At 30.7% G+C, this 16,381-nt stretch overlaps 1 protein-coding gene across 2 annotated transcripts in view; it reads left to right on the top strand.

Moving 5' to 3' along the window:
- LOC134248163 (dromaiocalcin-2-like) overlaps positions 1-10,253 on the top strand; it is a 48,591-nt gene extending 38,338 nt beyond the window's left edge. For both annotated transcript variants that reach the window (XM_062730588.1, XM_062730586.1), the window contains exons 2-3: positions 9,209-9,379; positions 9,928-10,253. In XM_062730588.1, coding sequence (XP_062586572.1) covers positions 9,209-9,379; positions 9,928-10,232 — 476 coding nt within the window. In that variant the 3' untranslated portion in view covers positions 10,233-10,253. The remainder of the gene's footprint in view (positions 1-9,208; positions 9,380-9,927) is intronic.
- The last annotated feature ends 6,128 nt before the right edge of the window (positions 10,254-16,381 follow it).

The raw sequence follows: 16,381 nt of genomic DNA, 5'->3' as shown, positions 1-16,381 counted from the left end.
AATTTGTTTTTGTTAATATAAATGTATCCAGCATATTTATTCCAATATGTATTAAATCAAAAGATGAAATTTTGATATAACGATCAGTTACTTTGCTTAAAAATTTGTTAAAACAATACAAAGAAAAAAAAAATTCAGAACTAGAGGTAGGAATAAATGAAAAAAGAAATGAAAATGAATGAATGGAAAAATGAAGGGGAAAAAATGAAAATTATTAAAGAAGAATATTCGGTGAATTTCAATGAATATTCTACTTTAAAGTTGGTTAAACTGGGTAAAAAATGGGATACATCTGATCAACAAAATTTTTATTTTTTGTGCACTTTGTCATGCAAATTTGCCTTTGTCGGGATTTTTGATCACGTGGGAGTTTGGTTTTCCGACATATAGGCCTATATAAACGCTAGATAGATACTGCAATTATTGTCTACAGCTCCGAAGAAGTAAACAAGGTAAGAATTTAGCTTTTCTTTTACTTTAATTTTTACTATTTTGGTGAATTGAAAATCATCTAAAATTGCTTCAACTGTCGGGTACAAGTCAATGGCGGATCCAGAATTCTTGAAAAAGCCTTACAGACAGGGTTCGTGGGCATTTGATCCGGTGGAAGGGGGAGGGGGGGTCAGAAGGGAAAAAAAACTCTGAAATCTCTCATGTCCATATCTAAGTATTTCCTAAAGTTATTTTAGCTATGTTTTATTCATGATACCAATACTTTCAATAACAAAGGATTTATTCCTGTGTATGTTGTTTTTGGTAACGATTTGGGATATAAAATGTCAATGCGATAGTGCTAGCAATGTTCTTCAAGACAGTGTTATCGGTATTCTTTACAATGGTAGATTAAATATATTCGATATTTTGTTAAATATGTATTTTTCTTTAAATCTATATAATTGTGTTTATTCAATAAGATTATAATGGATACTTTCACCATTGCAGTAACCGAAATAAAAGAAAAACTTCTTTAAAGAATAAAAATGATTTTTATATGGTGAAATTAAAATACACATCATAAAGCTTGAGAAATTTTATTACTGATGAAAAAGAAATGATTTTATTCAACCTTTTTTTCTGATAATAAGATTTTTTCCAATTGAACTTTTAACTGTTTAGAATGAATAACTTTTTTTTATAAAAGTACACATGTTATAATAAATTTGTTTATCTCTTTTCAAAAAAATTGCAACTAGAGACAAAGAGAAATTATAAATTTACTGTTTAAAGCTAGATTCACTTCAGCGTACTTATTTTCTACATTATATCCCAAACAGGGGCCAGTAACATACTGTATTTGGTTTTACTTAATCACCTACAGGTGACTCTCGATGTATATGTATACAAAAAGAGAAAGGGAAACAACGTCAGCCTGAATTTACACAGGGTCGATCTCGGAAATATTTCGTGTTTTCAATAAAATACTGTGAAGTTGGTGGAATAACGGCTGGAATGATTCAGCAATAATAACTCTTTAATAAAAAAATATCATCACGGTCATTTAAGAATAGTGTATGTCGTGTTTTGCAAATCCGATATCCTGTCATGCTAGTGATGTAGTTTAATTCGTCCATTAAATTCGCTAAACATCGCATCCAAGATTTAACGCGAGATGTCGATGTGATTGGTCAACAGTACTTTTCTAGAACAGATCTGACCAATCACGCTCCGCCTTTTACCTTACATGGTTTTTTTCAAAATGTCGTCTGTTCTCGGCTTGGGCCTTGTAATGAACAAAAAAAGCCAAAAGACTTCGAAACTGGAGAAAAAGTGCAAATTTTACCTTGCTTTTGTGGACGACTTCAAGTACATCGACTCGCACAACTGGATATCGATTGAATGAATGAATGAGCTTTCTGTTTTATTAAAAAATATTAATTGTAGTATGATTCTAGTTATTATTTAATTGGCTGCATGGTATTTTCTATGAAATACAAAATATGTCCGAGATCGACCCTGTGTAAATTCGGGCTGACGTTATTTCCCTACCGGCCCCTGTGATATCACCCATAAATTTTTTGCATATAATTTTGTTTCAGACTAAATTTGATTTTTTTTTAATTGACAGATGAGAGCTTTCCTTGCCGCTTTGTTGGTTGTGTTTATAATCGGTAAGTCTCACAAAGAAATACAGAGTTTTACGCAAGTTGTAATTTTTTAAAAACTTAAGGGACTCAAACCCTCAGCCAGGAAGGACAACTCTTTAATTTATAATTTAATTCAAAAAGTCTTTAAATGAAGCTTGAAAATTAAATCTTTTTATGCAACAATTTTCATAATATGCTTCTCAATGTGTTCGTTGAACTTCTCAGAAAGGTCTAATTAAAAGTAGAAATGTTTATCCCGAAAAAGCATTTTTAAATACCAATGTTTATTTACATAATATGAAACTAGAAGTGATTTATGGAGCTTTGGAAAGAACCTTGAAGCACATTGAGAGACATATAATAAAAATTGTTGCATGAAAATATTAAATTTTTAAGCTTCATTTAAAGACTTCTTGAATTAAAGTATAAATTAAAGAGTTGTCTTTCCTGGCTGAGGGCCGGAGTTTCTTAACAATAGTTATACAATATATATATTTTTTCATCCAAATAAAAACAAAGAGTCACAACCAGAATCTTATTATTTAGGGAAATAAAAATTGCAGGTTGGATTAAGAAACAAACTCTATTTTAAGAGAGTTCGTATAAAATATTTTTTTTAGGTTTTATTAAGATAAAGCTTTAAATAAAGTTAATAAATTAAAACCTAACGTTTTCTTTGCCTACTCAAATTCTATTGAACATGTTTTGGAGAAGGAAATTTTCTGAAGTTAGCCTTGAACTTTCAGTATCAAAATAATAATCATTTAACCTTATAATGGCATGCGTTGCATGCATTTATGTATTTATAACATAGTAAATATGTTCACATTAATATCAAATACTGTGAAATAATTAATTTTAAGAAAGATAGTTGTTCGTGTTCCTACCTTCGAAGGTACTATAAATCTATGTCATCTACACACTTTGCTTATAATTCAAAACATGGTACATTGTATTATGCTCATGTACAAACCACAAAATTAAATATCTGTGAATCTTTTTTTATAACAATGATCTCAAACACTACTGTCTCCAATTTGTAAAAATATACACGAATCAATATTGATCTCAAATACTTGAAATAAATGTGATGTGCATTGAGAATCAAGGAATAAAATTGATGTAAGTCCTCAGTTATGAGCCTAAGTTTATACATGTTGTTAAGTAACGATGGTGGCTGCGTGTCCAGAACTGTAAGTGGTCTTATAGTAATATCTTAAATTTTTTATAAGCATCTTTGTATATCGCTGGCATTTGAAAATGAACAAAATTGCTACCATTTGGATCATTTAAAACTTATGCTATTATTTACAGGTTTTATAATATTGTAATTTTTCTTCCTTGCAGACACAACCACCGGCGATACTATTCGCATCTTTGATTATAGAAGTAGTGTGCAGACATGGGAGCAGGCACGTGAAGCATGCAGAAATCTCGAGTTCGGTCAAGGCTGGGACCTTTTGCAAATTAACGATTTTGAGAATGAACTTATCACCAGTCTTCTAAGGAGGGAATGTAGTAAGAAACTTAAATATTTGCATAATTTTACAAAGAATTGCATATTTCATGAAAAAAAATCCAAGAAATCTTTATTTTTTCATTTCTTAATTTCCTGTGTGCTGTGTCTTAAAGAAAGATGACCATTTTATTCTGGGGAGTAAGATTTTGGTATGGAATAACTCGTTGAATTTGAAAAAATATAAATAATATTTCCTCTTCTAGCAAGAGACTTTAGCTCGGGCTAACCCATCCTACTTCCCACGGCAAACAAAGTTTACAGTTTTTCCTTACTTCTAAAAATTTTAAAGGAAAAAAATTCATAACTGTTTTTATTAACCTGTGTTATCTTGAAAAAAAATGTTTTGTCCTGTGAGAGTATCACAAGAAAAGATATGGGTTACTCAGTCTCCAAGATATTTGACTTTTGATTTACCTGAATTTTCACTGTGCGCAGCTGATCTCATTTCTACTAGCCAAGGGTTAACAATCTGTTCCATTTCTCCCCAAAAATGTGGAGGAGATTGCAACACTTGACTAGCGAAGATACTGATTTCTAAGGAAAAAAACTTCACTTGTACATGTAACTGTTGTAAAATTCTTCATGTCCGTACCAAATAGTGTCAACAGTCTTGCATCACTAGCAAACAGTGCACACACCTGTCCTTGCAAGACCAAATTGCAAGGTCTACACACTTGTGATCAGAAATCTGTACCGGTGTTGTGTGACAATTTCGTTATTTAAAAAAAGATTCATTCCACTAAAACGTATCATATTTGTTTTAAACAGGCGATGGCACGGATGGTTGGTGGATTCGTGGGACATATTCAAACTTTCCTGGAGAAAGTAATGGGGACGGCCGGAATAACTTCGCTATTTACAAAAATGATTTCCAGTCGAGATCTGTGGCTTTCCGTTCAGCACGGAGCTCGAGATTAGGCTACATCTGTGAAAAGCAATGTGGTTTGGACTGGCCTAGGACTGACGGAGGATCTGTTGCCGGCACCGAAGAGTTTGGTCCTTCCACTTCCGGAAGATTTGGACTTACACCTTTCCAAAGAGTTCGACCTTCCCCAAGACCTCAAATCCCTCCTTTTGGAGGATTTGATAAAACCCAAGAATTATCAGGTCTTCAATTTCCTGATTTTACCGAGTCTAGAGGATCAAATCGTCTTCAACAAACTCCGTTACAAGGAAGTATCTTTACTTCCTTTGTTCCCGATCCTAGAGGATTCGCTCGTAGTTCAACTTCTCGTAATAGATTGCCCACTCTATTTTAAAGTAATCCTCCATTGATTACTTGTAAGCATGAAAATAAAAAACTTTCAATAATTGAAAGATCTTCATTTTTTTTTTAAAGAATCTTGAGTTATTCGACGGAATTTCGTAGTGAGGTCATGAAGAGTCAACACATAATCAATATATATCAAAGAAGGGCCATTGAGTTTAAAAGATAAAACAGCATTAAACGCCTATACGAAAAATCGAAGTATTGAAAGAACTGAAAGCCGGGCTCTCTGGTTGCCCGAGTATGTTGTCTGATCCGAAATTAGTATTTTTTTTTCCTTTTGGCCCTTGATTTTTAACAAATAGAAATGCATGCTTATGATTCGAAACAATATCCCATATACCAGTAATATTAAAATTGACAAGATATGTTATGATTTTTAAATTTTAAAAAATAATATTTCCAAGAAATTCTCGCATATTTTCTATTCAATGCGCACTTTTTCTGATAATTTCAAAAAATTCAGTCTTGGAATAGTTAGAATAACGCACATGTGTATTTTATGGACATTCTGTTAGTTTCAAACAAACAGTACGTTAACCGCCAACATGTAGAAACACATACATGTACATGTACATTGTCAAGCGACTTCACGCATGTTAATTCTTGATATTCCAATTCACTACACTATTAATTTGCTAAAAATCAAAACAGAATATAATCCCTATCATAACATCGACGAAAACGATATGAAACATGAAAGTCTTCAACAATTTCAACATTTCGAAAAACCAGCGCTATTGAAAATAGTTCGCTTACAATATGCATTCATCAGCGTATGTGCAAATTCTATTTTTTTCAATAGTTTTATTGTATGCCAACATGATGATTATTAACACCACGGTGGTATAAATAGTCAAAATGACAAATATCAACAGGCAGGCAATTGATGTTAGCAAAGAAAGGGAACCTCATCAAAACAATTTCACACAATTAAATCATTTGATGGCAATGCGTCAGATGCATTAAATTAATAAATTTATGCCAATTTCATTTGGCAACGAACTCTCTAATTCGCAACAAACGTGCGAACATCATCGATAATTTGAGAAAGTCACTTTTTTATCAATAAGATACATGTACCTACAAAATTAATATTACGTTGCACTGCCAATAATTTTCGTTCCCTCTTTAACTCGCCCAATCTGTTGGGAAAATTTAACTATTTTCTTTTATTTACCTCGTGTTAAATTCGCCAATCTGTTTCTATATAATGAATGGGGCGAAAATAAATCTTCATGTTTATACTTAGCTAACTTTGTATCGTTACCTTTGTATTAACGTATAGAAATAGGCTTTTAAGGCTTTTTTTTTTTTTTTTAGATCTATTCTAATTCCATTTGATATTTTCTTCACTTATTCACAATCTTGAAAGTCTTTTTTTTCTTAATTGAAGTAACACCCTGTTTCTTTACAAACCTTCTATATTGAATTATTCTCGGGCTCTTAGGTAAGAAAATAAGTTTATATATGAAAATACCGAATATTCTTTATCTAATACTTTTTATCAATCCCTTCAAAAAGGCAGAATTTTGTATTTTGGACACATTTAAAAAAATGTTTTTCGGTAATCCTCAATTGATGAACGATTTATTTGAGGTTAATATTTTATTAATGTAGGGAATTCCTGTACAATATAAAATGATCAATCTTTCTTAAGTGCTTTAACAAATAATGACTTTTTTAGTTTGGCATTTACTTAGGGGTTTCCTAGATATTAAATAACATGTTTACGTACGTTTATATGTAAATATTGTGAATATATGAATATAAATGATTAAATGTGTTATTTTGGGACTATGTTCATATATAAACATGTATTTTAAGAAAATATTTATATTAAACTTACATGGAAGTAATCTATTTGTTTTTAAAAATATAACATGCCATTACATGTACATCGAAAAATACTTTTTGAAATGTACACTGTTTGCAAAAGTCTTTGTATGCTTAAACTGTTAAATTAATAATTAAATATGCAGTTTTGAGATGATTGAATCCTGACATTGAAAATTTAGAAAATAGGTCAGTGAAACAAACTATTGAAACAAACAAGTTTACAAATACGTAGGCCTAAGTCGTAAAATATAATTAAAAGGTCTTTCTTACGTGTCAATGGATCTTTGTTTTTATTGATATTACATTTTATAGATACATGTATACTTTCAATAAAATGACATTTAGATTTACCAGTTTGCTACATGTACTTTTAATCTACTTTGTTGGGTGTTCAGATTGAACCCATTTTAAATATAAAATTTCAAAAATAAATACATCATTTTGTTTCTTGAAGTACTAGTAAATTATATATATATTTTTATAAGAACCGGTGAACGCGTTAAAACTTTAAATATACTCAGCATAATTTCGTCATTATGCGTAAAATTTAAGACACTAAAAATTAATCAATCAAAGTTATGGAAGGTTAACTGGGAATTTTCAATGATTATTTTCATGTTTTAATTTCAATTCTCACGTCGTAAATTATACTAAAAGTGCAAATTTTGCATACCTGGTCAACATATATGTGTATTTGTTATGGTATTTTGACATGCAAATTTTGTCATTGTCATTGTCGGGATTTTGATCACGTGCACATATGGTTTTTTGTCAAAAAGGTCCTATATATATATAAATACTCTAGGTAGATACTAGTATGGCAATACTTACCTTTTAGAGGAATAAACAAGGTGGGTAGTAGAGTTAAAACGTTCATTTGTTTTAATTGCTTCTTCTGAATAGGAAATAATTTTTAACTTTTTATACTGTGTGCCAAAAATGAGTCCGGATCAAAAATTCTTAATATTTTTTAGGTCTTTTAAAAAAAATCTCGGATTAATATTTTGGTCTTTTTAAAAAAAATTAAATTTCTGAACTATTAAAGCTATGTTTTACGCGTATCAATAAAGACAACAATTTTTTCATATGCACTTTCATGTAACTTTTTGGAAACAAGTTTGGTGTGCTTGTCAAAATTTCAATCCTCCAGTGCTGGTGGTGCTCTTAACAGAATTGTGGTGGAGTTATTTTGTATAAAACGATAAAACTTTTTTTTATTAAAGATTAATTGCAGTCAGTTTATATATAATTATTTAAAGTTCTTGATGACCGTCATACTATCAGAGCTCAAATGTTCTCATTTATGAATTATTCTTTCAAGATAGGTTTCCTTAAAACTACAAAAGGATAAAAATATCTTTTAAAAATATATAATTGAATTTGATACGTTGAAAAATAATCAATTTTTCTATTTTTAAAGCTGTATTGATTACACAATTTAAAGTTAGAAATATCAATTTATACAAATTTTTCTGATTATAAAACATGTTTGATTTTTTTTTATGGCAACAAATCTGAATGCAAGCACTTGTGCTGTTGTTTTAATTGAACTTATTTGAATTGTTTACGATTTCAAACAAATAAAATTAATTACTTTTAATTTTTAAAAAACATCTCTCACTTCAATAATAAATTACGATTTAATATTTTACATGAATAATTTTAAAGAATAACAAATGCTTGATAAAAATGAAAATATTTAAAGCTAGTGCACTTCCTAATAATTATATTTTTTTCATTTTATCTCTTTTCAAAACATTAAGTTTTGTTTTAAAACAAAATTTTGATTATTTTTTTAATTGACAGATGAAAGCTTTTCTGGTTCGTTTTGCTGACTGTGATTGTAATCGGTAAGTCTCACAAGAATAAATTTAACAGATTTAAGACCCAACAGTTTAATTTGTTATATTTGAATTTTTCCAGCTGTCACACACAGGTTTTACAAGAAATACCATGGGGTATATAACTTTAAATTTAAGAAAAAAAAATTTATTCTGTCTTGCAACCAGAATAGCATTATTTGGATATTGAAAATGTACATAAAGATTCCAAAGCAATTTCAAAGTGTCCATTTCATATATTTGTACCCAATTTTTATTAGGTAGGGCTAGTTTTTTTAACCCTTATGTTCTGTACGGCTTTTTTAAAATAAGTGAATAAATAAACTTACGGTAAACGTAGAATGTAATTAAAATAGGCACAAATTTCAGTGAAATCTCATTTTCATACAGGGTTATTTTTATTTTCCTTGTTCCATAGTTTATAAAGATATCACTGTACAAATATACTGCATATAATTCAAAGTATAGTGTTATGTCCATAAACATACCAAGAAAATAAATAATCTTTTTCCATTAACATAATTATTTAAATTTTCCCCACACATCTTCAAAAAACTGGCTACATTATAAAATTGTATTAAAAATGATATTGATAACATATAAGCATTAAAAGATCTATGTTATAATCATCTTATACTGTTATTCCGTTTTCTTTCAGACACAACTACCGGAGATAGTCGATTTCGTATCTTTGATTACAGCAGTCGCGTGCGTTCGTGGGAGCAAGCACGCACTGCATGCCGCAGACTGGGTCGAGGATGGGACTTGGTTAAAATCGACAATAGGAGAGAGGATAACATTGTCAAAACATTTCTTAGGGAGGAGTGTAGTAAGACCCTTAATATTTACATGATTTTACGATAAATTGCATATTTCGTTAAAAAAAATGAAGAATTCTTAGCATTGAAAATTTCTCCGAAATTTTATCGTTCATATCAGTCTATTCAAGCTTCTGGGTTACTTTGAATAGTGAAAGGCTTTTCTATGTTGCAAAAACTTGTTACCAATCCCATTGTATGTGAATTATACAATAAAATAATGTTCAAATCACCTGGAATTTCTCAGTCCTGCGTGATATAAAAAATGCAAGCATTTGATTCCGGAGAGGCAGATTTTAAAAATGAATAATTCTTGAAAGTTTTGAAAATAAATAAAATATATCTTCTGATGGCAGGAAAATAAACAGGAATCTGGATTGAAAATGATAGTTTAGGAACGATATCAGTAATTTACCCTTTCAGAATCAAATGGTTTCTTTAAAAATCATAGTATTTTAAAGGTAAAGTATTAAAGTAGATCCTAAACGACAATATAGATAATGGTAAAAAATGCCATCATGTCATTAAATCAACAGTAATAGTATGTATATATTTACAGGCAATCGCGGTGATGGTTGGTTTATTGGCGGGAAATCTACAAATGGCCGATGGAGATGGGCAGATAACTCTAGGATGACATATACAAACTTTCCTCGACCTCTGCCCCCAATCAGCTCCTTTGGTATTCGCAGGGGCATTCCACGGACGACAGTGGTTAATTACGCAGTTATTTTCAAAAATGATTTCCAGTGGGGATATGTGGCTCCCCGTCCACCACCGAGAATGGGCTACATTTGTGAAAAACAATGTCCTTTCCTTTGGGGACCTGACATTATTGGTGGTGTTAGACCCGTTTCTATATAGATACATGTGTACACGTAAATATGCAAATAAATACATGTTAAATACATGTTATTTTGAACTTCATAATCATCTTTATTTATTTATAATAATAATAATATAATAATGATTGTTTTATATAGCGCTTTTCACAACTAGTGAATGAGTTTAGCCTGTGTCATTCTATATTTAGAGGTCGCGGTTATCTTAAGCTAACACTGTTGATGTGAAACTTGATGCTGAGATCACGTGACCTGGTGTACACATTGTGTGTTTGTGTTAGATCCATTATGACGTCATAATTAATTCAATGTCACTTTTTCCCGTAATTTACAGCTTTAATAGAAATGGTAGAAAATACTGCATTTTGAAATACACGGAAATCAAAATCATGCCAAAATAATCTTAATTAAATTGAAAAAGTTTTTGGTTATTATGCCTAATGACAATATATTTCTGGAAGAAGAGAAACCTGTAGGCAACTTTCATTTACTAGATCTTGACCTTAATTAAGTTGATAAATTCAAGACTATCCTGTGTAATGAAATTATAATGTATACAACTTACTGTCAAAATGTTAATTTTATGTAGCCATTTCATTGGCATCGGAAGCAAATTGAAAGTGGGGGGGGGGGGGCTAAGTGATAAAAAAAATTATACCATAAAAAAAACCTGACAAGGAAAAAAAATGTACCAATCACGAAAATCCTATTTCGTGGGGGGGGGGGGGGGGGGGAGGGGGGGATAGTGATTAGGTTCGAAATTTAGTACCAAAATTTTTTCCAAACACCACGACTTTCCCCATTTTTAACCTATACTGCGACGTGTCTGTGGAAAGTGGGGGGGGGGGGGGGGCTAAATAACGAAACAATGTTAAATATCAAAACTTAGTACGAGAGATGATCAAAAAGTTCGCGAACTAATTGAATAACTTCCATAATAGAAGTAATATTTGGTTTCAGTGTTGATTATATTTTAAATTAATCCTCTCCGATTTTAATGCACATCTGTCACCGTTCTGCGCATGCGCGAATCACGTGATATAGGCGGTCACGTGACCCCCTCCGTAGCGTTCTGTCACAAAAGCTGAAAGATTTTTCTGAGTTCTATATTTCTCTCCGTGTAAGTTAATTTTTATAACAAGAACAATTTATTTGTCAGAAATGGTCAAATCTCGGCAACAGAATGGGTGGATAAGAATATCCTTTCCAAAAATAAGCATGGCGACCATCAAAACCCAAATCCTCTGTCTCGGGAGAAACGTCCACCCCTTGCCCCCCCCCCCCCCCCCCGATTCCGACGCCTATGCATTTTGAAGGAATGCAAAAGTCCTAAGAAATCTTCAGTAACTAAATAGTGCAATATATAGATGAAATGTGTCTAAATGAAAGATGTACGTATTGTAGTTACTTATTCATTTTCTTGGTGTTCGATTACAATTTTTCTATACATTTTTAAATAAAAAGTACAAATTTTGGTTAACATTTTTAATCTCAAAGTAACCCAGAACAGACACTGGTCCCGTGTAAGTGCAAAAAGGTCAAGAATATTCGCATCGGTACATAACCTATCTCTCATTAGTTAGAGGCGAAAGGTATATATTTTAATATTTTTGGTAGGGATGTCAACAAATATTCGAATATTCATTCGATGAGATGATATTCGAATATAAATATATGATTCAAATATTCGGTTGTAAAGTATACAAGCATTTAACAGAGAAAAAATCTAGCAAGTTTTATTTGAAATTGAACCAAATTGGACTAGGAATAATATTTGGTTAAAAAGGAAATTAAAAGACACTCCTGTTGGATTACTTTAAAAGAGTGAAGAGTGTATCTATTAGAATAAATTATTCTTTGATCATTCAATTATTGGTATATAAAGTACTTGCAATCAGTTTGTATTGTTTAAGAACACAGCTGTACAGAAAACACATTGATCCCTTGTTTATGTATATATCGTTAAAATAATTATCAGGAAATTAATTAGCTAAAATTAATTGAATTTAATTTTTCTTCAGTAAATAATTCTTTAGCGTGGTATAAATTTGTAGGAGTAATTAGTGCAGGCTTTGGTACATTGTAAGACGATCAATTAATCTGGAGCATACTAAAGAATATTTTGAATTTTCAAAAATAATTTTTATTACATTTTGGATTTACATGTATTCACTCTTCATATACTCTGTAAAAGTTTAAAAATATAATTACTTTGCATTTACAAAACTCTACTTGAAATTTTATTCCAAAATAATGACATAAAATCTATACTGGTTGACTGGACTATGAAAATATATATTCTATAATGCAAAATGTATTTATTTGATCGAATATTCGAATATATTCGAATACTCCTATCGAATATTAGAATATCAATTATTGACAATTTTGACATCCCTAATTTTTGGTAATCATTTGGTTATGTTCTTCATCATATTAAAAAACATTGTGATAAGGACTTCTGAAAAATATTTACAAATATAGGATGGATAATTGACTTTAAAAAAATTTGACTTCATTTGCCTATTTTTTTTTTAAATGTGGACTTATCTTTTATGTCAATTGAATAAAAATAAATTATTTTTTGAGAAATAATTGATTAATATTATTCATATAATAATTTATATAAACGACGATGTTTGAAGGGGTATTTTTGTGATTTTTCATTTTTTCTTCTTAATTTGACAAGTACCCCTAAAAATGTGTAGTCGCAGAATGTAATTACCATACCAAATTTCACAGACTGTACTAGATTTAAAAACAAGGAAACATATCATGAGCTTTTAACTGATTGATAAGCATGTACTAATTTATCATTTTGAAAAGTTTGAAAATCTTGTGACAAAGACATTTCCGACATAGGTTCTACCTTAAAGATTTCTGGTAACTATTTATTAAAAACAAAGGCTTATAACTAATGGTTTAGATAATTATATATACAACAAATGTTTGTAAATGTAACTTTTCTTTTTCTACAACATGTGTAGTATAGAAAGTGCGACGGCTTTTCAATAAATAATTTCCTGAGGATTCATATGGCATTAAGCTGGGCTTTCTCTCATCATTGAATAAATGTATTTAATAAATTGATAACCGTTTATATGACTACGTTTCATAATTTTTTTTGTCATTGTGAGAAGCTGAAAAACCTGGGCTATTCAAAATACTGCATTAAAAATGAATGGTAAAGAATTAGTAAATTAGATTGAAGAAAGAAGCTTCTGTAAAACTTGGTTAGAATCCAAAAGAAATATTCACTGAAATATTTGATGTTAACAGCAACCGATATTTGTTTTATAGACAAATGAGTAGATGCATTTTAATGATCAAAAAATAATAAAATGGGCGTCAAATGATAACTATGGCAACTAGAACTAACAACCGATGTGATGTTTATCAACAAATTAACACTGATGATGTTTGATTGACTTCATGCGCATAGCAAATTTGGTAGGTATGTTTTTTTGGTAGTCGTTCACAGTGAGAATAAAACAATTAACACTGGATTAGTTTTATTCTCAATGATTACCCTATGGTCTGACATTATTTGAAAACGGCAGCCTGTAAGATATGCAAATATTTACTTTAAAATCAAAAATCGATATTATCCACATTTGATTAATATTCTAACAGGTAATGGAACCTGAATTGCTTTGACCCCCCCCCCCCCCCAAAAAAAAATTACAACAGGATGCACGAGACCAATAAATGTAAATGTCTAGAAAGGTCAAAGAATTGTCAGAGCACAAGGAAAGTTTTATGTGCCATTTTCTTCATTAGAGTGGTTTTGTTGATCAGATTCTTATTAAGGAAGACCTTTTAATATCTGGACAAAAAACAAAAACAAACAAAAAAAAAACATTGTTGCAAAAAAAGTTTATTGGAGAAGGGATCTGCTATATTAAGAGCCATTCTCTGTAATGATTTGAAATTTTATACAAGCTGTGGCACGAAGAATTTCTCCAAACTCTCTATGATAAAAGTCATTGATACCCTAAACTGAAATCAGACAAAAAATGGTTGCTATGTTTTATAGTTACCATGGCAACATGTCTTAAAGTTTGAAAAATGGCATTTTTTTAACATGTTTAGAGCCCCATAGTTAACATTTGCGGCAAAGCAAACAATTGGCAATGGCTGTTTCCAAAAGTTGAAGGTCAAATGTCTCAAATGCATGATAAACATGTTTGGTAAATCAACTATTACATACGTTACTATGGTAACAAAGTATTTGAGTAAACAAAAATATTCATTGAATTTTATAAAGTCATACACGTAAAAATAAAAAGCAATTATAGAAAATGTGACCAAATAATAAAAAAAGAGCCTTGAAACATATACCAAGAACAAAATATAATATTTCATTTTGGTTGGCAATGGTTGCCAAGGTTTTTATACCACAAAGAGCCTTCAAAGTAACACTCTGTATGTTTAAATCTGATCCTATCTTTTAAAAAAGCACATTTCCTCATAACTAATGATAAATTTTTAAAGATGTTGGGGTTCTCCTAATTTTCCCATTTGAAAAAATTCAGATTAGATTCTTCAAATAGAGCGTTGCTATAGAAATAAGCAGAAAATCTATGCTTAAAAACCTGAAAAATATTTTCTTTCCTTGGATACGTATCCTTAAATGTAGAGTCCCAAAACTTTTATGATTGATATTTATAAACAGCTCACCTGACTTTTCATTTTGACTGCAATCTCTAAGTGGATGCAAGAAGTTGGCACACAGGGTTTAATACTGATATAAAGTTCACAAAATCGAACGTTTTCCCTAACCATAGCAACAGTGTTGTTTTCTTCATCAAATTTTAGCAATATTTGACATTCAACTTCAGTTCTAATAGATAAGTACATTCAAGCTGAGTCCTTTAATTTGTTTCTTGAATAAATGGCAATTTAATTCTTAAAGCAGCGAAAAAAAATTCACATTTAAGCAGTGGTACTTTGTTTCCATGGTAACACTGCAAAGTAGCAATTATACCCAATTTTTCTTATGGTTTTGGTGTTGCAATGTCCTAAGGATGCATATTTGCCAGTCTTGAATTTTCATGTTTTTCCTAGACAGTAGCATTAACCCAATCTTAGTTACTGGTTTTGCATGGTTACACCGTGTTACCATGGCAACCAAAAAATTTATTTATAGAATAATATTGCTTATACTTATATACTTCAAACAAACATTTTCATTGTTTTTCTTAAGTGTTGATTGAATTTGAGCATGTATGACCTACCATTAGTGAATACGGGGTATTTTTCAGCATATTTCAAATTTTAAATGTATTTAAATGTACCCTTGGTTACCACTTATTAGGATATATTCTAAACAATTTCTTTACAGTATAAGTGACATCAATTGTCATGTTTTTGTTAGAATGGTTTGTTTGCTTTTTCTAGTTTTTATTAAGCCACAGTCAAGATTTAAAATGGCTGAAAATCTTGATTTTTCAAACTTTTCCGTGTTGCCATAGCAACCGAACACATAGCAACGAAATTTTGTTTGATATTTGTTTCTGGTGTCAATACTAAGCATGGGTGAAGTTTCATCAAAATCGGTGACCATGCGGGCAACGAAGTTTAAGTGGTTACAGAGAATGGCTATTAATTTTCTTCACAACGCTTGAACCCATTCGTCAAGAAGAGTAAAGGAGTTTTTGAATCAACGGAAGCAAACACGCTTTTCAATGATTTAGTCTGCATGATTAAAATAATATATTCTCTTTGAATTGAAACACATATGTCCGTAACATTTTTATCCATTTCTGGTTGTTTTTCTGTTCATTTTTGAGTATGGCCCTTCGTATACTGGATTATGGCAGATCCTATGATTGTCCTACTTGTTTCTTCTTTCTGAAAGGTGTTCTTTTAAAATTTTGGAAAATTAATGAACCAAGTCAAAGGTTGACAGATCCAGCGAATATTATGTGTAGCAAACTATTATCTTTCTGTTTATCCCAAAACTTCTTTTCTCTTCATGGCGTGTGGGTTTGGAAGCTGTCATGAAGAAATTTAATGTAGTGAATTCCTGATTCTAGTTCCTTCCTCTCAAAAACCTTTCGCGGATTTTGGTTTTTTTAATGCAAAAAACTGCTTTATAGACTCCTCCAGAAATTGGACTGTCTTCACGTACAAGAATTTGAACAACAAGACCACGAATATTTAAGAAAA

Source organism: Saccostrea cucullata, unplaced genomic scaffold, assembly GCF_032062105.1.
Source record: "Saccostrea cucullata isolate Sc308-1 unplaced genomic scaffold, CSIRO_AGI_Scuc_v1 ctg1130, whole genome shotgun sequence".
In the NCBI taxonomy this organism is placed as follows: Eukaryota; Metazoa; Mollusca; class Bivalvia; order Ostreida; family Ostreidae; genus Saccostrea; species Saccostrea cuccullata.
The sequence above is the reverse complement of the archived record's forward strand: the minus strand, read 5'-3'. Positions and strand labels throughout refer to the sequence as shown.